Source organism: Canis lupus, chromosome 20 (genome assembly GCF_003254725.2).
Source record: "Canis lupus dingo isolate Sandy chromosome 20, ASM325472v2, whole genome shotgun sequence".
In the NCBI taxonomy this organism is placed as follows: domain Eukaryota; kingdom Metazoa; phylum Chordata; class Mammalia; order Carnivora; family Canidae; genus Canis; species Canis lupus.
In genome coordinates, this window is record NC_064262.1 from 50,780,027 (window position 1) to 50,798,880 (window position 18,854).

The 18,854-nt window shown below is 47.8% G+C and overlaps 1 protein-coding gene and 1 long non-coding RNA gene across 2 annotated transcripts; one reads left to right on the forward strand and one right to left on the reverse strand.

Moving 5' to 3' along the window:
• Position 1: 1 nt before the first annotated feature.
• On the forward strand, positions 2-1,922 carry LOC112666514 (uncharacterized). Its single transcript, XR_003140877.3, has 4 exons — positions 2-458; positions 634-706; positions 943-1,224; positions 1,350-1,922. It is a non-coding gene; the product is annotated as an uncharacterized LOC112666514 (long non-coding RNA).
• Positions 1,469-9,986, reverse strand: QTRT1 (queuine tRNA-ribosyltransferase catalytic subunit 1). Its single transcript, XM_025457544.3, has 10 exons — positions 9,682-9,986; positions 9,381-9,449; positions 9,144-9,282; positions 5,780-5,858; positions 5,573-5,688; positions 3,371-3,509; positions 3,038-3,113; positions 2,805-2,914; positions 2,632-2,719; positions 1,469-2,517 (listed from the first exon to the last, which is right to left on the reverse strand). Exons 1-10 carry the CDS (start codon positions 9,922-9,924, stop codon positions 2,365-2,367), a joined length of 1,212 nt encoding a protein of 403 aa, XP_025313329.1. The 5' UTR covers positions 9,925-9,986; the 3' UTR covers positions 1,469-2,364.
• Between the last annotated feature and the right edge of the window lie 8,868 nt (positions 9,987-18,854).

Here is an 18,854-nt window from a genome sequence, read left to right on the forward strand (position 1 = left end):
CCGCCCGCCCGGGCCTCGGCGCGACGCCCGCTCCCGGCTCGGCCTCACAGTCGCCGCCTCATCCGGTTCTCAGACGACACCCGACCCGAGCGACCTCCCGCCCGGGCCCCGGGGCTGCGCCCAAAGCCCTCATGCCGCCCCCGATTGGCCGGCCCCGCTGCCACTCGTACCCAGGAGCCAATGAAAGAGAGGCATAGGTCTCCGGTTGAGTAGACCTTCCCCCTGGGGACCTCCCGGCGGGCGCATTGGACGCCAGAACTGTCGTTTCTGCGCAAGAGCCAATAGCGTGGGGCAGCGAGTTGTCAAGGCCAGGAGGCGGTGTTTCGGGAAAAGGCACTGTTGGCCCCGCCCATCTTGGGGAGGTCCCTGACGGCAAGAAAACCTAAGTCTCATTGGCAGGAAGACGGGCCAGTCAACAGTGCGGGCCAATGACGTTAGGGATCGATTCATAGACTCTGGTTTGTCACTTGATACTACCTAGTTCCCTAAGAATTTCCCATTGGCTTATATAAATATCACTCCGTTCCTCCAACCAACAAAGCCAAAGAGGACGGGCGTTGACCTCCGAATCCTGACTTTGATTGAGAACTTAGCTGTCAATCAAAGAATCTCCCGTTCTTGTGATTGTTGTAGGTCTATTAGAGTCTTCTGGAGTAAAGAAGGGCCACCGTACTCAAAGAAGGGCGACACCTCGTGGTGGGACCTGGTAATGATAATCGCTTCTGCGTTTCCGGCCTCTAGAGAAAACTACAAGTCCCAGAACGCATCTCGGCCCCGGGCTTGCAAACCAACTCTTCGCGCGGGGTTGCAATACACTTTGAAGATTAATCGGGCGTTAGTGGTTCCTAGGGAGAGGCGGGCTGGCGCTGCATCCTTGTCTCTCCCTTTTATTCCTATAAAGTCCCACCTTCATGCTTTTACAAATTTTGTGCCCTTTCCTAGGAACACCCTCCGCTCACGCCACGACTTGACTCGGCTAACAGCTGCAACGTTGTTCCCCTACCTCTTCAACTTGAGCGCATCGTGACCTCTTGGAGCACCCAATGAAACTCAACGGATCCTCTCCCCTTGAAAAGATACTATTTTGCAGTGTTGGAACTAGGAATCTTGACCTCGTGGGAAAAAAGCCTGAGATAGGTGGAAGGATTTTATGAGAAGTGATTTGATCCCCTGGGCGTGGATTGGCCAGAGAAGCAGCCCAATAAGGAGTCAGATGCCATGGAGGTAGGGAAGTGGGCCGTATGGGGCAGTATGGGGCAGTATCGGAGGAATAGAGAAATAGTGGGGAGGAGGACGGCAGAGTGGCCCATGGTATATGCCTGCTCCAAGACCTAAAACCCCGATTGCAGAGAGATGGGCAAAAAAGTCAACCGAGACAAGGCGTGGCATTGCAGCCTTCACCACGGCAACCTGGAAACACCCTAGAAGCTCCTTCTCTGAGCTGGTTAAATAAATACTGTGCAAGAACTGTAAGAAACACAGGAAGTCTTCATGTTCCGACATGTTAACAATTTGAAATATACTGAGAGAAAAAAAAAGATACAGAACCACTCGTAAAGGAGGCCCACATTCATGAAAAATATATACACATGGAAAACCTCTGAGAGAATACACACATTGATGAAAGTAGTTGCATTTTTATGCTATTGGAATAGTGGATCCTACTTTTGGATTACTTTCTCAATATAAAAACCCTTATCTTCTCAGAGCAGCAGCTCTGTAATTGGCCATATCTAGGTTAAGTCATGCGCCTATTTGCTCATGTCATTCCTCTAAACCTGTCTCCTTATCTGTAAAATGGGGAATGCAGCTACACGTGCATCATAGGGTGGCAAGAACTAAACACAGACAACAGCCATTTAGAACAGTACCAGGCACAGTGTAAGCACCGGCTGGATCACACCTACCGTCCTCACCATGTTTACTGACAGCAAAATTGTGCCACAAGTCAAGAGTCAAGGCTAAGAGCATGAGCACTGGAGCCAGGCTACTACTTCTCAGTGGTGACCCTGGGGAAGCTATTTCCCTCTATGCCTGTTTCCTCACTTTTGAAAAGTGGGGGAACAAGAGGTGCCCCTCTCAGGACAGCTGGAGGCCTTGAGCCAGAGGAAAAAGGATGCAGCTCCCACACTGTGGCGCATCCTCTATGCTGGGCTGAGCCAGGTAGTTTCCAGATATCAGCTGCTGCTGTGGTTACTTATTATTATCAACAAGGGGAGGGAACACTGGCCACAGAGACACTCAGAGGAAGAAGAGGACTGAGACAGGCCACCTTCCCAAGAAGGCACAGATAGTCTAAGTTAGAATAATAATTTTTTAAAAATCCTTCCAATACCTCCCGTTCCCTCCCTCCCCCAAGCCAGATCAACGCAGTGTGATTCCCACAGAGGCCAGGGCTTCAGTGGCCCAGGTGGGACAGAGGGTGGGGTCCCCATACATGGTGCCCATGAAGTCCCGCACGAAGTCAGGGAAGCGCTTCTCCACAATGCTGGCACGCACAGCACTCATCAGCTGCAGCTGCAGGGGGTAGGCGTCAGCCAAGGTCTCAGCCAAGGGGCCCCAGAATCCTCCCCCATGACCACCACCTCCTCCCCCAACACCATGCCTGGCCCACCCTGGCCGTAGGCCCACCTGGTAGGCAATATTGTGGACAGTGAGGTGGTGCAGGGCAGCAGTGTTGTCACTGTGGAGCAGTGCGTGCAGGAAGGCCCGGCTGTGCCTGTGGACAGGAGGTGAGGCTCAGCCATGCAGAGTCCTGCACCCCTCCACACCCTCTCCCAGCCCCCAGGCCCATCTTCCCCTACTTCTGGCAGGTGGGACAGGTACAGTTGGAGTCTATGGGTCGGAAGTCCTTCTCATACTGCTTCTTCTTCAGCTGCAGGTTCCCGGTGGGCACCAAAGCGGAGCCAAAGCGCTGGGGGAAGGGTGGAGGAAGGGAAGATGGGTCAACCAGATCTTCATGCTCACTGGCCCCACCCCCACTTTGCCCACCCCTGCAACACCCCCTGCCCCGTCTGCCCCCTGCCCAGGGCCTCACCGCAGTCCTTGTGGGAAAGACGCAGTCGAACATGTCACATCCAAGAGCCACGCAGACCACCAGATCAGTGGCATAGCTGGGGGCAGGGTCATGGAGGGGAGGGAGCAGAGAACCTCATGCCCTGGTCACACACCCAGGTCTCCCCCAACACACACACTCTGGCTCCCCAGGGACTGGGCCACATTCCCTCTGAACCACCCCCAGAGGAAAGCCATGTTCTCCTTTGGTCCCCTCCCAAGCAGGGCTGTGTCCTTCCACCAATGCCAGCCCACGCAGGAGTCCCCAGGAACCCGCTCCCCGCAGGTAGGGCCGGTTCGCCTCTCCCCCACATACCCGACCCCCATCAGGTATCGTGGCTTGTCCTTAGGCAGCCTTGAGGTGCTCAGAGCCACCATCCTCCAGAACTGGCCCTTGCTTTCGCCCCCACTCAGGCCCCCGATGGCGAAGCCCGGCACGTCCCTCTTGGTCATCTCTGGGGGCACAGGGCAATGTGAGGGGCCACCAGACAAAAGAACATATGCCTCCTCCTCTGCAGCCCCAGGGCAGAGCCGGCCCTGACCTCCACAGTCCCTCAGGAAGAAAGGGGGGGAGGGGGTCTGTCTGTCTGTCTAAGGGCTGCTGGTGATCTCAGCTATCATTTGTTGAGTGCCTGCTGCGTGTGAGGTCCCCTCTCATCCTTCAATTCTCAGGAGAGGCCCACAGCCTGTGCTCCCAGCCGACACCTAAGATGAAGCCAGGTATGTTTTCAAAACTGAGAATTTTCCAGATTTAGAACAGTAAACATCCTATATGCTGGATAACAGCCTGTACTCAAACAGTGAAACATTTATGCAGCAAAACACGTAGAGACTCCCAAAAACTGGGGTGAATAACCAGAGGTCTGGTCTTGCCACCAAATGAGTTAGCTACAAATTCCTGAGTGGTTTGCATTTTCAAAATGGGCTATTAGGCTCCAGAATTTGCAGAGAATGGGCGGCAGCTCCGCACTTGTTGTCAAGGTGTTCAGAGCTTGACATTGGCCAGAGGCCGCATATTCGAGAGACTGGATTTGAACTCGGGTCTAACTGCCACACCCAGCCATGTCTTGGGCCCCAGTTGCCTAGTTCAACCAGGGGAGGCCACAGTATCCACAAAAGGGACCCGATCCAAGGGTCAGGTTTCGAAGCTGGAATGCACATCAGAATCAACTAGGGACAAGTTGTTCAAATGTGGCCTCCTGGGTGCCCCTACAGTGGACTCAAATCCAGTCGTTGGGGAAAACCCAGGTGGGGCTGGTGCAGGTGAGCTTGGAGCACTTTGAGAAGCACCACCAGCATAGTCAGGCTGGCCTGATTGTCGAATTCATTTCTTGGTCAACCTGCAGGTGGCCAAGAAATGAATCCTACAGGGCAAGACTAGCATGGTAGTTTTTTGTTTTTTTTTTTTAATGAGAGAACAGAGAATACCAGAACATGTTTCACGTATAAGGATCATGTTTCATGAAGTCTTGGTTTCTGCTTTCATCTATGTCCACATATACTGGGCTGTGACATGAAATGTTATCTCTAACTGGGGATCTCCATAAAAAAGACTTACCAGTCCGGGAGCTGGGCACAGCTTGAGGACAAAAGGAATTACAACAAGGGCAGTCTTCACAATGGCACACACTGATGCCTGCCAGGTGCAGGCACAAGACTTTGAACATTTTCCCGTTTATCTTCACTTCGACCCTATGACATAGGGATATGTGCCCATTTTACAGAGAAAAAAGTGAGGCTCAGAGAGGCCAAGCCACTAGCCCAAGGGTTCACAGCCATGCGGCAGCAAATCAGAGGTATGGATCCTGCCAGCCAAACACCAGGATCCAGAGTCTTGCCCATGACACCTCATTGCCTTTGAGCCCCATCTCTGCCTCCCTTTTGTCTCCATTGCCATGTCCTTCATACAGGCCTGTCACTCTTCCCCTGAGCAAATACTCCAATGTCTTCATGGGCCTTCTGCTTCCTATCCTACCGGGATTTTTCTATGATGCCCCTTGTTCCCTGTCACTTTCCCACTCAACAGGCCTCAATGGCTCCCCAGTACCTCAGTGTGGTATCCCAGGGCCTCCAACGTCAGCACAATGCCCCAAGCCCAACCCCTCATTCCTGACCCTGAAGAGGAAGCAGCATCTGTATTGGTTAACGCCATAGGTTCTATAACCCAGGAACAGGCTCCAATTCCCAGCTCTGCAACATCCAAGCTGCGTGGCTTGGGGTAAGTGACTTTACACCTCTATGTTTCAGGTTCCCCTTCTGTAACCTTACAGGATGGTTACAAAAACTCAATGGGTCAATCTGTACCAGCATGTGGCATAGCGTCTGGTGAACATCCCAAAATTGCTAGCTATTGGATTTCCAATCATTCTGCGAAGATTCTAGTCCATTCTGCCTCTGGGCCTTTGCTTCGATTATTCCTTCCACCCATCAACAACCACCATCAGCACCATCACATGACAGGCCCAGGTGGGGCCCTCAGTGATGGACAAGCCCTGGATCTACCAACACTTGGCTCTACCTTCGAGGCAGGTGGCCCGGAGGTCCGCGTCTAGCCCACCCTGGATGATGGCAAAGAGGTTTTGCTTGTCTGGCCGCTGATGGGCTGCAATGCAACGGTCCAGCCAGCGAATTGACCTGTAAGAGGACCCCAGTCATGAGCCCTAGGGTAGGGAGACAAAGCTATAGGATTAGGATCCCCTCCCCCAATACACAAACACACACACACCTGTACATGGCCTCCTCCACACGTGGCCCCGTCACAGTGCTGCTGACCACATCATCCAGTTGCATGATGATGTCTGAGCCTGGGGGAAGTGGGGGGTGAGACAGAAGCACCATCACTAGGAAAGGTTTCACTTCCTGTTGGGGACAATCAGGACTCAAGAAGTTCCTCCTTGGGTCTTGCTGACTCCCACACAGCCCCCCAGTCTGTTTATACAACAACCAGAGAGAGCTCTTAAAGATACCCATTTGATCTTGCCTCACCCAGCTAAAACCCTGCCCAGGCACATAGAGTAAACTTCCACTTCTGCAAATTTACCTTTTTTTTTTTTTTTTAATTTTTTATTTATTTATGATAGTCACAGAGAGAGAGAGAGAGAGAGGCAGAGACACAGGCAGAGGGAGAAGCAGGCTCCATGCACCGGGAGCCCGACGTGGGATTCGATCCCGGGTCTCCAGGATCGCGCCCTGGGCCAAAGGCAGGCACCAAACCGCTGTGCCACCCAGGGATCCCCAAATTTACCTTTTAAAAACAAAATGTTGTGTCTACAAAGTGATCCTCCATGGTATAGCAGGCAATAGCATGATGGGAGCCCTAGTGACCATCAACAGGGAACTGGCTAAATAAATCATGGTCCAACCCTTGACAGAACATTCCTTTCCCTCAATTCCAAAATCAAGAAGCTTCTTAAAATCAAAGACTTTATCTTATGCTTATGGCATACCTAATTTGGCAGCAAAACCCAGAACAGTTATAATCTTTCATAAAATCCAATTTAGCAGGTGCTTATTCAGTCTTAAAAAGGAAGAAAATTAAAAAAAAAAAAAAAAAAAGGAAGAAAATTTAAAAAAAAGGGGGGGGGAGAAACTTTTAACATATACTACAACTTTGTGGCCACTATGCTCAGTGAAATAAGCCACACACAAAAAGACAAATACTGTATGATTCCATTTATATAAGGTCCCTAGAAATGTCAAATTCATAGAGGCAGGAAGTAGGTAAGAGGAGCCAGAGGCTGGTGGAGAGGGATAGAGAGTTAGTGTTTAATGCGAACAGAGTTTCAGTTTCACAAGATGAAGAGTTCTGAAGAGGGATGGTGGTGATGGTTGAACAATGCAAATGTGCATAATGCCACTGACTTGGACACTTAAACATGGTTATAATAGGGGTGCCTGGCTGGCTCAGTCAGTAGAGCATGCCACTCTGGGTCTCACAGTCAAGTTCAAACCCCACATTGGGCATGGCACCTACTTAAAGAAATAAGTAAATTTAAAAAGTGAAAAGTAAAAATAAATGAGTAAAAATGGTTAAATTTTTTTAATGGTAAATTTTTATGTGACATGTATTTTGCCACAATTTTTTTTTTTTAAAGATTTTATTTATTCATTCATGAGAAACAGAGAGAGACAGAGACCTAGGCAGAGGGAGAAGCAGGTTCCCTGCGCGGAGCCTGATATGGGAATCGATCTCAGGACCCAGGGATCACAACCTGAGCCAAAGGCAGACGTTCAACCACTGAGTCACCCAGGTGCCCCACCACCATTTTTTTTTTTAAGATTTTATTTATTTATTCATGAGAGACACAGAGATAGAGGCAAAGACACAGGCAGAGGGAGAAGCAGGCTAATGCAGAGAGCCAGACACGGGACTCAGTTCCAGGTCTCCGGGACCACACCCTGGACCGAAGGCGACACTAAACCGCTGAGCCACCCAGGCTGCCCTACAATATTTTTTAATGGAAAAAAGAAAAATTAACGTTTCACAGGGTACTGCCCCAGACCTTCTAGGATGCTATGTATACTACATTATTTTTATAAAATATTACAATTCTGAACTGACCTGAAGAATTTCAGATTAGGGGCTGTGGATTTATACATGTTAGAAACGCCCAGGGAATATTGCCAAGATGCATCATTACAGGAAAAAAGCACACACAGTGCACCACACAAACCCAAGATGGGGCAATTTAATAAATAAACAAACCCATGATATCATGGTGATCCTAGAAAAACTGAATGAAAAGATTCATTCATCACTGCTGGAAGATGCTAAGTAATTAATCCATGAAAACCCAGTAAATGAGGAAAGGAATGAATCCCACTTTTCCTATATGAATTAAACAAGCTGGTCTCCCAAGGGTAGGTGAGGGACATTTGTCTTTACAGAAATAACCTGGTTGATGAATGAAGAAAGAATATTACCACTTTGGAACTCCTAATGGCATGATAGTCCCAGGCAGAGTGTTGATGGTTCACTGGGAGACACCAGCAGACATTAGGGGCTTCCTGATGGAAATATACATGATGTGAAGCCCTCTTGCCAAAGGAAAGAACGTGAATCTGGCGCAGACCTTGAACTCTGACCCCCACCAACTAAGTAAACCCAGAAGGCAGAGGAAAACTGTTACACAGCACTATGGAGAAGTGGCCAGCAAAAGTCATTCTCTGTGACACACTACAGGGGAAAGGAACTCGTTTCTTCAAGGAGCAAATTTCTTTAAAAAAAAAAAAAAAAAAGGACAGTGCCTGGGTGGCTCAGTCAGTTAAACCCCAGACTCCTGATTTCCATTCAGGTCATGATCTCAAGGGTGGGGAGATCCAGACCCACCTCGAAAACCACATCCAGCCCTTGGCCCTTCCTCAGTGCTTGGGATCCTCTGCCTCTCCCTCTGCCCCTCCCTCCACCCTCTCAAATAATTAAAATCTTTAACAAAAAAAAAAAAAAAAAAAAGGAAGAGGGGCCCCTGGGTCAGTCAGTTAAGCATCTGCCTTGGGTTCAGGACATGATTCCTGGGTTCTGGGATCCAACCCCCATTGGGCTCCCTGTTCAGCAGGGAACTTGCTTCTCTAGCTCCCCCTCCCGCTCCCCCTGCTTTCACACTTCTGCGAGCTGTCAAATAAATAAAATCATTTAAAAAAAGGAAAAAGGGAAGGGGGTAGAGCTAGAAACTACATGTGTACTATATACAATAAAGAGAAACGTTCATTGTCTTTACCAAGGAATGGCGGGGGGGGGGGGTGGGGGGGGGGGAGGGGGTACTGATGGAAATGCGAGGGACCTAAAGCTTCCCCAATCCCCCTTTGGTGCTTCCATAATTTCAACATATCTTTGCCGAGCTAATTTGTCATTTAGGAGAAATAATAGCAATAAAATCATAACAAAAGCTACGACACGCCAGGCACTGTGTTAAGAGATTTACAAACATTACGTCATTATTCCTGTGAACTATCCCCATTCAAGTCCGCTCGTGTGAAGCTCAGGCAAGGGGAGTGACCTACCCGAAGCCCAGCAGCAAGGAAGGAAAGCGCCCGCCTCACCTCCACCCTCTAGAGGCAAGGGAAGGGGAGGCCGCCCCAGATTCGCTCACCTAAAGCGTTCTGGATCTCCACGGACTTCTCCGGGCTCAGGAGGGTCTCGTCGCCGTCGTAGGGGGAGCGGAAGCGGACGCCCTCCTCCGTCACCTCGGACAGGGACACCAGAGACACCATCTGGAAGCCGCCGCTGTCCTGGGGGAAATCCCACCGCAGGGCGGTCAGAGGGGTGGGACTGGAGACCCTCCACCTCTGACAAGTGCCCTGGGACCCCGGCCCCGATGCCACCTCACCGTCAGCAGATTGTGGGGCCAGTTCATGAAGCCGTGGAGACCGTGGGCTTTCTGGATCAGCTCGGGTCCCTGGGTTAGCGGAAGAAAGGATCAGGTTAGGGGCGAGCGCTGCCCTGAGGGCTCATGTTGAAGGACAGAGCTGGCCAGCTCGGGTCCCCGCCGCTCCCTCACGCCCAACACAAGGCCCGGGCCACCAGGGTCACTCGGTAGGTGTTTGTGGATTGACTTGGAGGCCCGTGTCTCGGAGGAGCCCGTACTCCCCACTCTCTGCCGCCGCCCCAACAAGGCAGAACCCACCCACCGGCCTCAGACCCAGATGGTAGGTGTTGCCCAGGCAGATGCGGCAGCCCAGCGCGTCCAGTTGCTCGGCCGTGATGCCCTTCATAGTGGCCTGCGTGCCCACTGGCATGAACACCGGAGTGGCTACCGGCCCGTGCGGCAGCCTCAGCTCTCCTGCCCGGGCCCTGGATCGGCTGCACTCGGCCACCAGCCGCATGATGCGCGGGGCCGACTCTAGAGACGTGGGGTTTACTGCTGCCGCCATCTTAGCTGACGGAACCACGTGGACACTGCAGCACCCTGGGCGGCGCCATGTTGATTGGAGTCACGTGACGCGGGCGCGGGCTGCAGCCGCGGAAGAGAGTGGGGGAACCATGGCAACAGACGCCGGCGCGCTCGTCCCCGCGGAGCGCCCAGTTCGCTCCCACCCGCTGCGTGTTGTCGGGAAAAATAAATATACTTATGGGTTTGAACCCCACCCCGGCCACTTGCCTGCTCTACAATCAAAGCCTCTCTCTAAGCGATCATTTTTCTCCTGTATAAAATGGGGCGAATAATTGTGTTTCGGTATTAAAAACGTTGTAAAAGGGCGCCTGGCTTGGCTTCAGTCGGTAAATCATGCCACTGGATCTCGGGGTTTTAGTTTCAAGCCCCACCTTGGGTGTTGAGATTGCTACAAATCTTTTAACAAAGGGTAAAAATATAAATAAATAAAAACTATGTAAAGACTGAGAAGCATGCATATAGAGATCTTAATCAGATGCCTTGCACAGGCTTTTGTCTATCTTGTCCATTAATTTGTCCCAAGAATTTAGAACAGCACCTAGCACCCAGTACATGCTGAATATACATTGATTTATACAATGAGAGAAAGAATGCCAGATTTACAGATTGAGACCCAGAACCTAACCACATTAATTCATTCATTTATTCAGTGAAGACCTACGTATATACATCCCTACTAGTGCCAGCCTTTGTGCTGCACAGGGATGAGAGGCTGGGTCATGGATTTATTGAGCACTAGCTGTGTTCCTCTAATAACCAAGTATTATATAATATATAAGAACTGTTATTGTTGAAAATGGAGCGGATATCTATCCCAGCCAGCAGAGGGCGCCATTGCCCCAGAATCCTTCCTCTCAGTGGCCCAATGGCCTAAATTGTGCTGATCTGAACAAGATTCTGACCCTTAAGGAGCCTTAGGCTAATGATGCCAGCTTTTCAGGGTGGCAGGAGTCTTCACTGAGGCCAAGTCTGGAAAATGCGCAACCATGAGATTCCACCTCAGGGCCTTTGCACTTGCTATTGCCTTTGTCTGCCATACTTTCTGATTTTCCCATGGCTTTTTTTTGTCAGTTGCTCCTGACTCCCCCAGTCTTAATAATGTTGCACCTCTATCACTCTGTATCATGTCGCTTATAACTTATATTGTACTTTTAAAGCCTCCACACAGGGGATCCCTGGGTGGCGCAGCGGTTTGGCGCCTGCCTTTGGCCCAGGGCACGATCCTGGAGACCCGGGATCGAATCCCACATCAGGCTCCCGGTGCATGGAGCCTGCTTCTCCCTCTGCCTGTGTCTCTGCCTCTCTCTCTCTCTCTCTCTCTGTGACTATCATAAATAAATTAAAAAAATTTTTTTTTAAAAATAAAAATAAAGCCTCCACACAGGGATGCCTAGGTGGCTCAGCGGCTGAGCCTCTGCCTTGGGCTCAGGGTGTGATACTGGAATCCCAGGATCCAGTCCTACATCAGGTTCCTTGCAGGAAACCTGCTTCTCCCTCTGCCTGTGTCTCTGCCTCTCTTCCTCTATCTGCCATGAATAAATATATAAAATATTTTTCTATTTTTTTAAGATTTTATTTATTTATTCATGACAGACAGAGAGAGACAGAGGCAGAGACACAGGCAGAGGGAGAATCAGGCTCTATGCAGGGAGCCCGATGTGGGACTCGATCCTGGGCTCTAGGATCACACCCTGGGCTAAGGCAGGTGCTAAACCACTGAGCCACACAGGCATCCCAATAAAACCTTGAAAAAAAAAAAAAAGCCTCTATACGTTGACAATGCCCAAATTTTAATCCAGCATAGTCCTCTCATTGAACTCCTCTTTACAGATGCCTCCTTGACATCTCCACTAGCTGTCTGTAGGCACTCAAACTCTAGATGCAACGCTCCTTACTGTCCCCCCCAAGCTTACCTATCTCCTTCCACCCTTCCAGGAACTCAGACCAGAAAACCAGAAACTTACGGGTGGTCCTTGACCTCTGCCTTCCTCCCTACATCTGATATATCAGTAATTTCCAGCTGCTTATTATTAATACACTTCTTTCCATTCTTGTATAAGCCCACCTTGGTCACGGTATCTTTTAATATACTATGGCATTTTACATTAATTTTAATTAACATTTTATGTAAAATTGCTGCAACACATCTGCTATAAATTATATTGCTCTGTAGTTTTCCTTTCTTGTACTGTCTTCATCTGAGTTTGGTGTCCAAATATCTATTTCCTGGAAGATATTGTGCAAAATTGGAATGATCTCTTTCTGGAATATTTTATTAACCCACTTGTATACCCATCTGGTTATGTTGTTTTCCTTGAAGAAATATTTGTAGTTACTGATTTAAGGTGGTGTGTGTGTGTGTTTAATTTTTAAAATACACTCTACAGGGTAGCCCCAGTGGCTCACTGGTTTAGCACTGCCTTCAGCCCAGGGTGTGATCCTGGAGACCTGGGATCGAGTTCTGCATCAGACTCCCTGCATGGGGCCTGGTTCTCCCTCTGCCTGTGCCTCTGCCTCTCTCTTTCTCTGTATCTCTCATGAATACATCAATAAAATCTAATAATAAAAAATAATAATAATAAATAAAATAATAATAATAATAATAATAATAAATAAATAAAATACACTCTACACTGAACATGGGAATCCATCCAACTCAGGACTGGTAAGAGTGACCAAGGGTCCCATGCTCTACAGACTGAGTCAGCCCTGAGCGTCACCCTGGTTCTTGAAAGATAGTCTCAGGGCGCCTGGGTGGCACATTCTGTTAAGCGTTGGACTCTTGATCTCAGGTCAAGTCTTGATCTCAGGAAGGTGAGGTCCAGCCCCATATTGGGCTCCATTTCCAGCATCAAGCCTGCTTAAAAAAAAAAGAAAGAAAAAGAAAAAAAGTTGACAGTTATTTCTCTTAGCCCACTGAACATATTCGGCTCGTGGCTTCCACGGTCACTGTTAAGTAGGATTTTGTAACATTGTCACCGTTAAGTAGGCGGCGGGAATGTGGGGAGCCAGGCCACCTCACCCTCTGCTTCTGCAGGAGCTCCCGGGCGGGTGGTGAGGACCAGATGCTGTTTGCACGGATGCTGTGGCTGCTGCGGCGGCCCCCGAGCAGAGTACCGGCCGGAAAGAAGCTACTGGAGGTGAGGGCGACAAAGGACGTGGCCTGGCCGCAGCAGGCACAAGGGACCCAGCCATCGCGGGCTGCAGGCTCTGAGCTGGGCGGGGCGTAGCAAATAAGCAATCCCCTGTGCCCATTCGTCCGCGGTCTGGTCCAGGGCTTTCATTCATGACCCTGGAGAGGCAGAGGGCTCGAGGTTGCAGGTGTTGGACTAGGAAGAGGGACAGGCGGAGGCCACCCTGGATGGACACTTTGAAGCTGACCCTCCCTAGCAGGTGGCTGCCTCCTCGTCCAAACCGCTGGACTCACCCCACTTCCTTACATTCTTTTAATCCCAGACTCTGCTCTAGTACCCTTGCTGCTTCTTAGCCCCAGTACTAAATTTAAAAGTATGTTTAAAATTCTAAGGGGAGGCGGGGAAGGATCAGGGTCTCAATCAAAATGCTATTTCTTGGGACACCTCTGTGGCTCAGGTCATGATCCCAGGGTCCTGGGATGGAACCCCACATCCTGCTTCCTGCTCACTGAGGGGTGGGGCTTGCTTCTCCTTTGGCTGCTTCCCATGCTTATGCTCTCTCTGTCAAATAAATAAGTAAATAATATATTTTAAAAATGCTATTTCTTAAAAAAAATGCTATTTCTTGTGATCTCTTCTTTCTGGTTTCCGCTAAAAATTATTATTTTTTAAAAAGATTTTATTTATTTATTCATGATAGAGAAAGAGAGGCAGAGACACAGGCAGAGGGAGAAGCAGGCTTCATGCTGAGAGCCCGATGTGGGACTCGATCCCGGGACTCCAGGATCGCGCCCTGGGCCAAAGGCAGACGCTAAACTGCTGAGCCACCCAGGGATCCCCTAAAAATCATTATTTTTTATTTGCCATTTTGCAATTTTATACGATGTGTCTCAGTGTGGATTTCTTGTCATTTATCCTATTTGAGATTCCTTCAAATTCTTGAATCTGGTGATCAGAGCCTCTCCATGATTTTGGAAATACTCAGTTATTCTCTCTTTGAAGAGCTGCACTTGCCTCAAACAGCCTAGTGACAAGAAATGCTGAGGTGTTGCCCCTCCTGAGACAATAATCACACACACACACACACACACACACACACACACACACACACACACACTGGGGACTCAGGATGAACAAACCTTATGTGCCTGGTTGCACCAGTCTGGAGTGGAGTTTCCATGTCACTGAGCTGGTGGAAGGAAGGAAGGTAAAAGATAATAAACACCAGAAACACTCATTATCCCACTGAATTTTCTCATAAATTTTCTTGAATACTTTCTTCCTCATTCCTAAGTGCCCTTAGGACCACTTCCAGAGACATTACATGGTTGTTATTTTAATGCTTTTCAGGGACACGTGGGTGGCTCAGTGGTTGAGCATCTGCCTTCAGCTCAGGGCGTGATCCTGGGGTCCTAGGATCGAGCCTGTTTCTCCCTTTGTCTATGTCTCTGCCTCTCTGTGTGTGTGTCTCTCATGAATAAACAAATAAAATCTTTAAAAAAAATACCTTTCACCAGTTTCACTGGGGAGGGGCTCTGCAAAGATCCTCGTGTTGGCATGCAGAAAGACGATGCCTTTTAATATTTTTTGATGTTTGTATTTCTTTTTGAAAAAAAGATTTTATTTATTTACCTGACAGAGAGATAGCAAGAGAGCACAAGCAGGGGGAGCAGCAGAGGGAGAGGGAGAAGCAGACTCCCTGCTGAGCAGGCAGCCCGACAAGGGGCTCTATCCCAAGGTCCTGGGATAGAGCCAGAGCCGTGACCCGAGCCAAAGGCAGATGCTCAACCAACTGAGCTACCCAGGTGCCCCTGATGTTTGTTTTTCCCATTCAAACATTAGATACATTTGAGGGCCGCCTAGCTGGCTCAGTAGAGCGTATAACTTTTGATCTCCATGTTGTGAGTTCAAGCCCCCACACTGGGCACTGGGTGCAGAGATTATAAATCTTTTTTTTCCCAAAGATTTTATTTTTTTATTTTTTTATTTTTTTTAGATTTTATTTACTTATTCATGAGAGACACAAAGACATAGGCAGAGGGAGAAGCAAAGACATAGGCAGAGGGAGAAGCAGGCCCCATGCAGGGAGCCCAACGTGGGACTCGATCCTGGGTCTCTAGGATCACACCCTGGGCTGAAGGCGGTGCTAAACTGCTGAGCCATCCAAGCTGCCCAAGATTACAAATCTTAATTGAAATTTATACATTTATTAAATCATTATGCTGTACACTTAAAACTAATACCCTGGCTACTTGGCTGGCTCAGTTGGTAGAGTGTGCAACTCTTTTCTTTTAAGATTTATTTATTTATTTATTTATTTATTTATTTATTTATTTATTTATTTATTTTAGAGAGAGACACACAGAGCACAAGCAGGAGGGGCAGAGGGAGAGGGACAATCTCAAGAAGAGTCTGCACTGAGTGCAGAGCCCACTCCAGGCTGGATCCCATGACCCTGAGATCAGGGCCTGAGCCAAAACCAACAGTCAGACGCTTTACCAACTGTGCCACCCAGGCACCCTGGTGTGCAACTCTTGATCTCAGGGTCTTGAGTGTGAGCCCCATGTTGACGTACAGATTTCTTCAAATAAATAAACAAATAAAGGAGTAAATAAAAGTAATACAATGTTATATGTCAAGTGTATCTCAATAAAACTGGGGAGGAAATCTCTTAGCAAATATGAAAAAAAGGCAAAAATGGTAAATTTTATTTATTTTTCTACAGTAAAAATATATATAAAGAAATGAAAACATGTACACAAAAATACATCAAATACAACGAAAATTTTGAAAGCAGAGGAGTGTAATAAGCTTTACTTAGGATTCAGTTTTATTAAATAACCTTATTTAAGGTTTTTTTTAAGATTTTTATTTATTCATAGACACAGAGAGAAGGGGGCAGAGACACAGACAGAGGGAGAAGCAGGCTCCATGCAGGGAGCCCGATGTGGGACTCCATCCCCGGCCTCCAGGATCACACTCAGGCTGCAAGTGGCGCCAAACCGCTGCACCACCGGGGCTGCCCTAATTTAAGGTTTTATTTATTTTATTTTTTTATATTTTATTTATTTATTCATGAGAGAGAGAGAGGCAGAGGGAGAAGCAGGCTCCATGCACGGAGCCCGACATGGGACTCGATTCTGCGTCTCCAGGATCACGCCCTGGGCCGAAATCAGCGCTAAACCACTGAGCCACCCTGGCTGCCCTAAGGTTTTATTTATTTTTTTTTAATTTTTGTTTATTTATGATAGTCACAGAGAGAGAGAGAGAGAGGCAGAGACATAGGCAGAGGGAGAAGCAGGCTCCATGCACCTGGAGCCCGATGTGGGATTCGATCCCGGGTCTCCAGGATCGCGCCCTGGGCCAAAGGCAGGCGCCAAACCGCTGCGCCACCCAGGGATCCCTGCCCTAAGGTTTTAAACAGATAATATATGGGGCACCTGGCTGGCTCAGTTGCAAGAACATACAACTATTCATCTCAGGGTCGTGGGTTCAAGCCACACATTGGGTATAGAGATTACTTTTAAAAATAATTAATAACCAAATAAAATAAAATAGATAATACAGGGATCCCTGGGTGGCGCAGTGGTTTGGCGCCTGCCTTTGGCCCAGGGCGCGATCCTGGAGACCTGGGATCGAATCCCATGTCGGGCTCCAGGTGCATGGAGCCTGCTTCTCCCTGTGTCTCTGCCTCTCTCTCTCCCTCTATATGACTATCATAAATAAATTTAAAAAAATAAAATAAATAAAATAGATAATACATAACCACATGGCTTTTTAAAAATGTAGATAAGCGACGCCTGGATGGCTCAGTGGTTGAGCGTCTACTTTCAGCTTAGGGTGTGATCCCAGGGTCCTGGGGTGGAGTCCCACATCGGGCTCCCTGCAGGGAACCTGTTTCTCCTTCTGCCTGTGTCTCTGCCTCTCTCTGTGTCTCTCATGAATAAACAAATAAATCTTTTTTAAAATGTGGATAAAATCTATACTGTGAATTATCTTTCCCACTTGTGTGTTCCCCGCCAAAACAATGCTCACCCTTTATTTTTTTAAATTCTCACCCTTTGATATTAAGTAATGTTTAGTATTTATTCATTCTTGTCTACACTCACAGATACTTGTCAGCATATATTAGCAAATGTATATTTTCTTCCTGTTGATGTTGTTTTTGATTATTTAGGTATGGGGTTTTTTTTCATCTTCTACAACCTTTAATACTTTTTATAAATAGAGCCTTTTTAAAAAGATTTTATTTATTTGGGGATCAAATTGATTTGGTGGCTCAGCGGTTTGGTGCCTGCCTTCAGCCTGGGGCATGATCCTGGAGTCCCAGGATCGAGTCCAGCATCGGGCTCCCTGCATGGAGCCTGCTTCTCCCTCTGCCTGTGTCTCTGCCTTAAAAAAATATATATGTTATTCATTTATTCGAGAGAAAGTGAGAGAAAGAGCACAGCAGGGACACAGGCAGAGGGAGAGGGAGAAGCAGACCCCCATTGAGCAGGGAGCTGGAAGTGGGGCTCAATCCCAGGACCCTGGGACTAAGGCCTGAGCAGAAGGCAGATGATTAACAAAATGAGCCACCCAGGGACCCCTAAATGGCGTCTTTGAACTACCATTTCCCACTAGTCATGGATCACCAACTCATGGAATTGCCCCCCAAAACATTCCCAACATTATAATTTACTCCAAATGTAAGTTTCATAATATTTATTTTATAATTCAATTGCAAAAAGGAGGCATGAGATAAACTGTCAGTTGTCCCGCAGTGCCTATTCCATCTAGTCTAATAAAATCATTATAGGGGCGCCTGGGTGGCTCAATAGGTTAAGCGTCTGCCTTCGGCTCAGGACATGATCCCAGGAGGGCTCCTGGGATTGAGCCCTGCTTTGGGCTCCCTCCTTTGTGGGAAGCCTGCTTCTCCTTCTCTCACTGCCTGCTGCTCACCCTGCTTGTGTTCTCTCTCTGTCAAATAAATAAAGTCTTTAAAACATTGTTAAAAAAAAATAAAAGATTGTTATATCACCTAGTCCCTGTGATTTACTTTATCTTTCTGAGATTATGTGTCTAAGACTTATTAGTGCTGAGACACTAATCAGGGGTCGAGTCCTGCATGGGGCTCCTTGCATGGAGCCTGCTTCTCCCTCTGCCTATGTCTCTGCCTCTCTCTGTGTGTCTCTCATGCATATAAATAAATAAAAGTCTTAAAAGAGATAAAGACTTATTTGTGTTGTATGTAGTTACGGTCCATTCTTTTTTTCCTGCAAATCAACGTAGCCTCATATATTGGTATAAATATACCACAGTGTACTTATCCATTCTCCAGTCAATGAACTTGCAAACTTTTCAGGGTTTTTACTTGTTTGTTTGTGCTATTATAAACAGTACTGCTGTGAGCATCTGTTTACACATCTCCTTGTATTCTTGTGCAAGAATCCTAGAAATGGACTTACAAGACCCTAGACCAGATGGATATATTCAATTTTACTAGGCAGTACCAACTTTTTCCAGGTGATTACAGCAATTGAGACCCACAACAGCCATATAAGTTAGCTTGCATGTGTCAGACGCTTAACCAGCTGTGCCACCCAGGAGCCCAGTGTGCAACTCTTGATCTCAGGGTCCTGAGTTTGAGCCCCACATTGGCGTAGAGATTACATTTTTATTTTTTTTTAATTTTTTAAAATTTTTTTTAAAAATTTTTATTTTTTTATTTTTTTTTTAAATCTTTTTTTTTTTTTTAATTTTTATTTATTTATGATAGGCACACAGTGAGAGAGAG

Excerpts from the sequence above, each read along its gene's own strand:
- QTRT1 (XM_025457544.3), bottom strand. The coding sequence starts at position 9,924 with ATGGCGGCAGCAGTAAACCCCACGTCTCTAGAGTCGGCCCCGCGCATC. Across the intron at positions 3,114-3,370 it reads CGATACCTGATGGGGGTCGG|CTATGCCACTGATCTGGTGG; the intron begins GTATGTGGGGGA and ends CCCTGCCCCCAG. Across the intron at positions 2,915-3,037 it reads TCTTTCCCACAAGGACTGCG|CGCTTTGGCTCCGCTTTGGT; the intron begins GTGAGGCCCTGG and ends CCCTTCCCCCAG.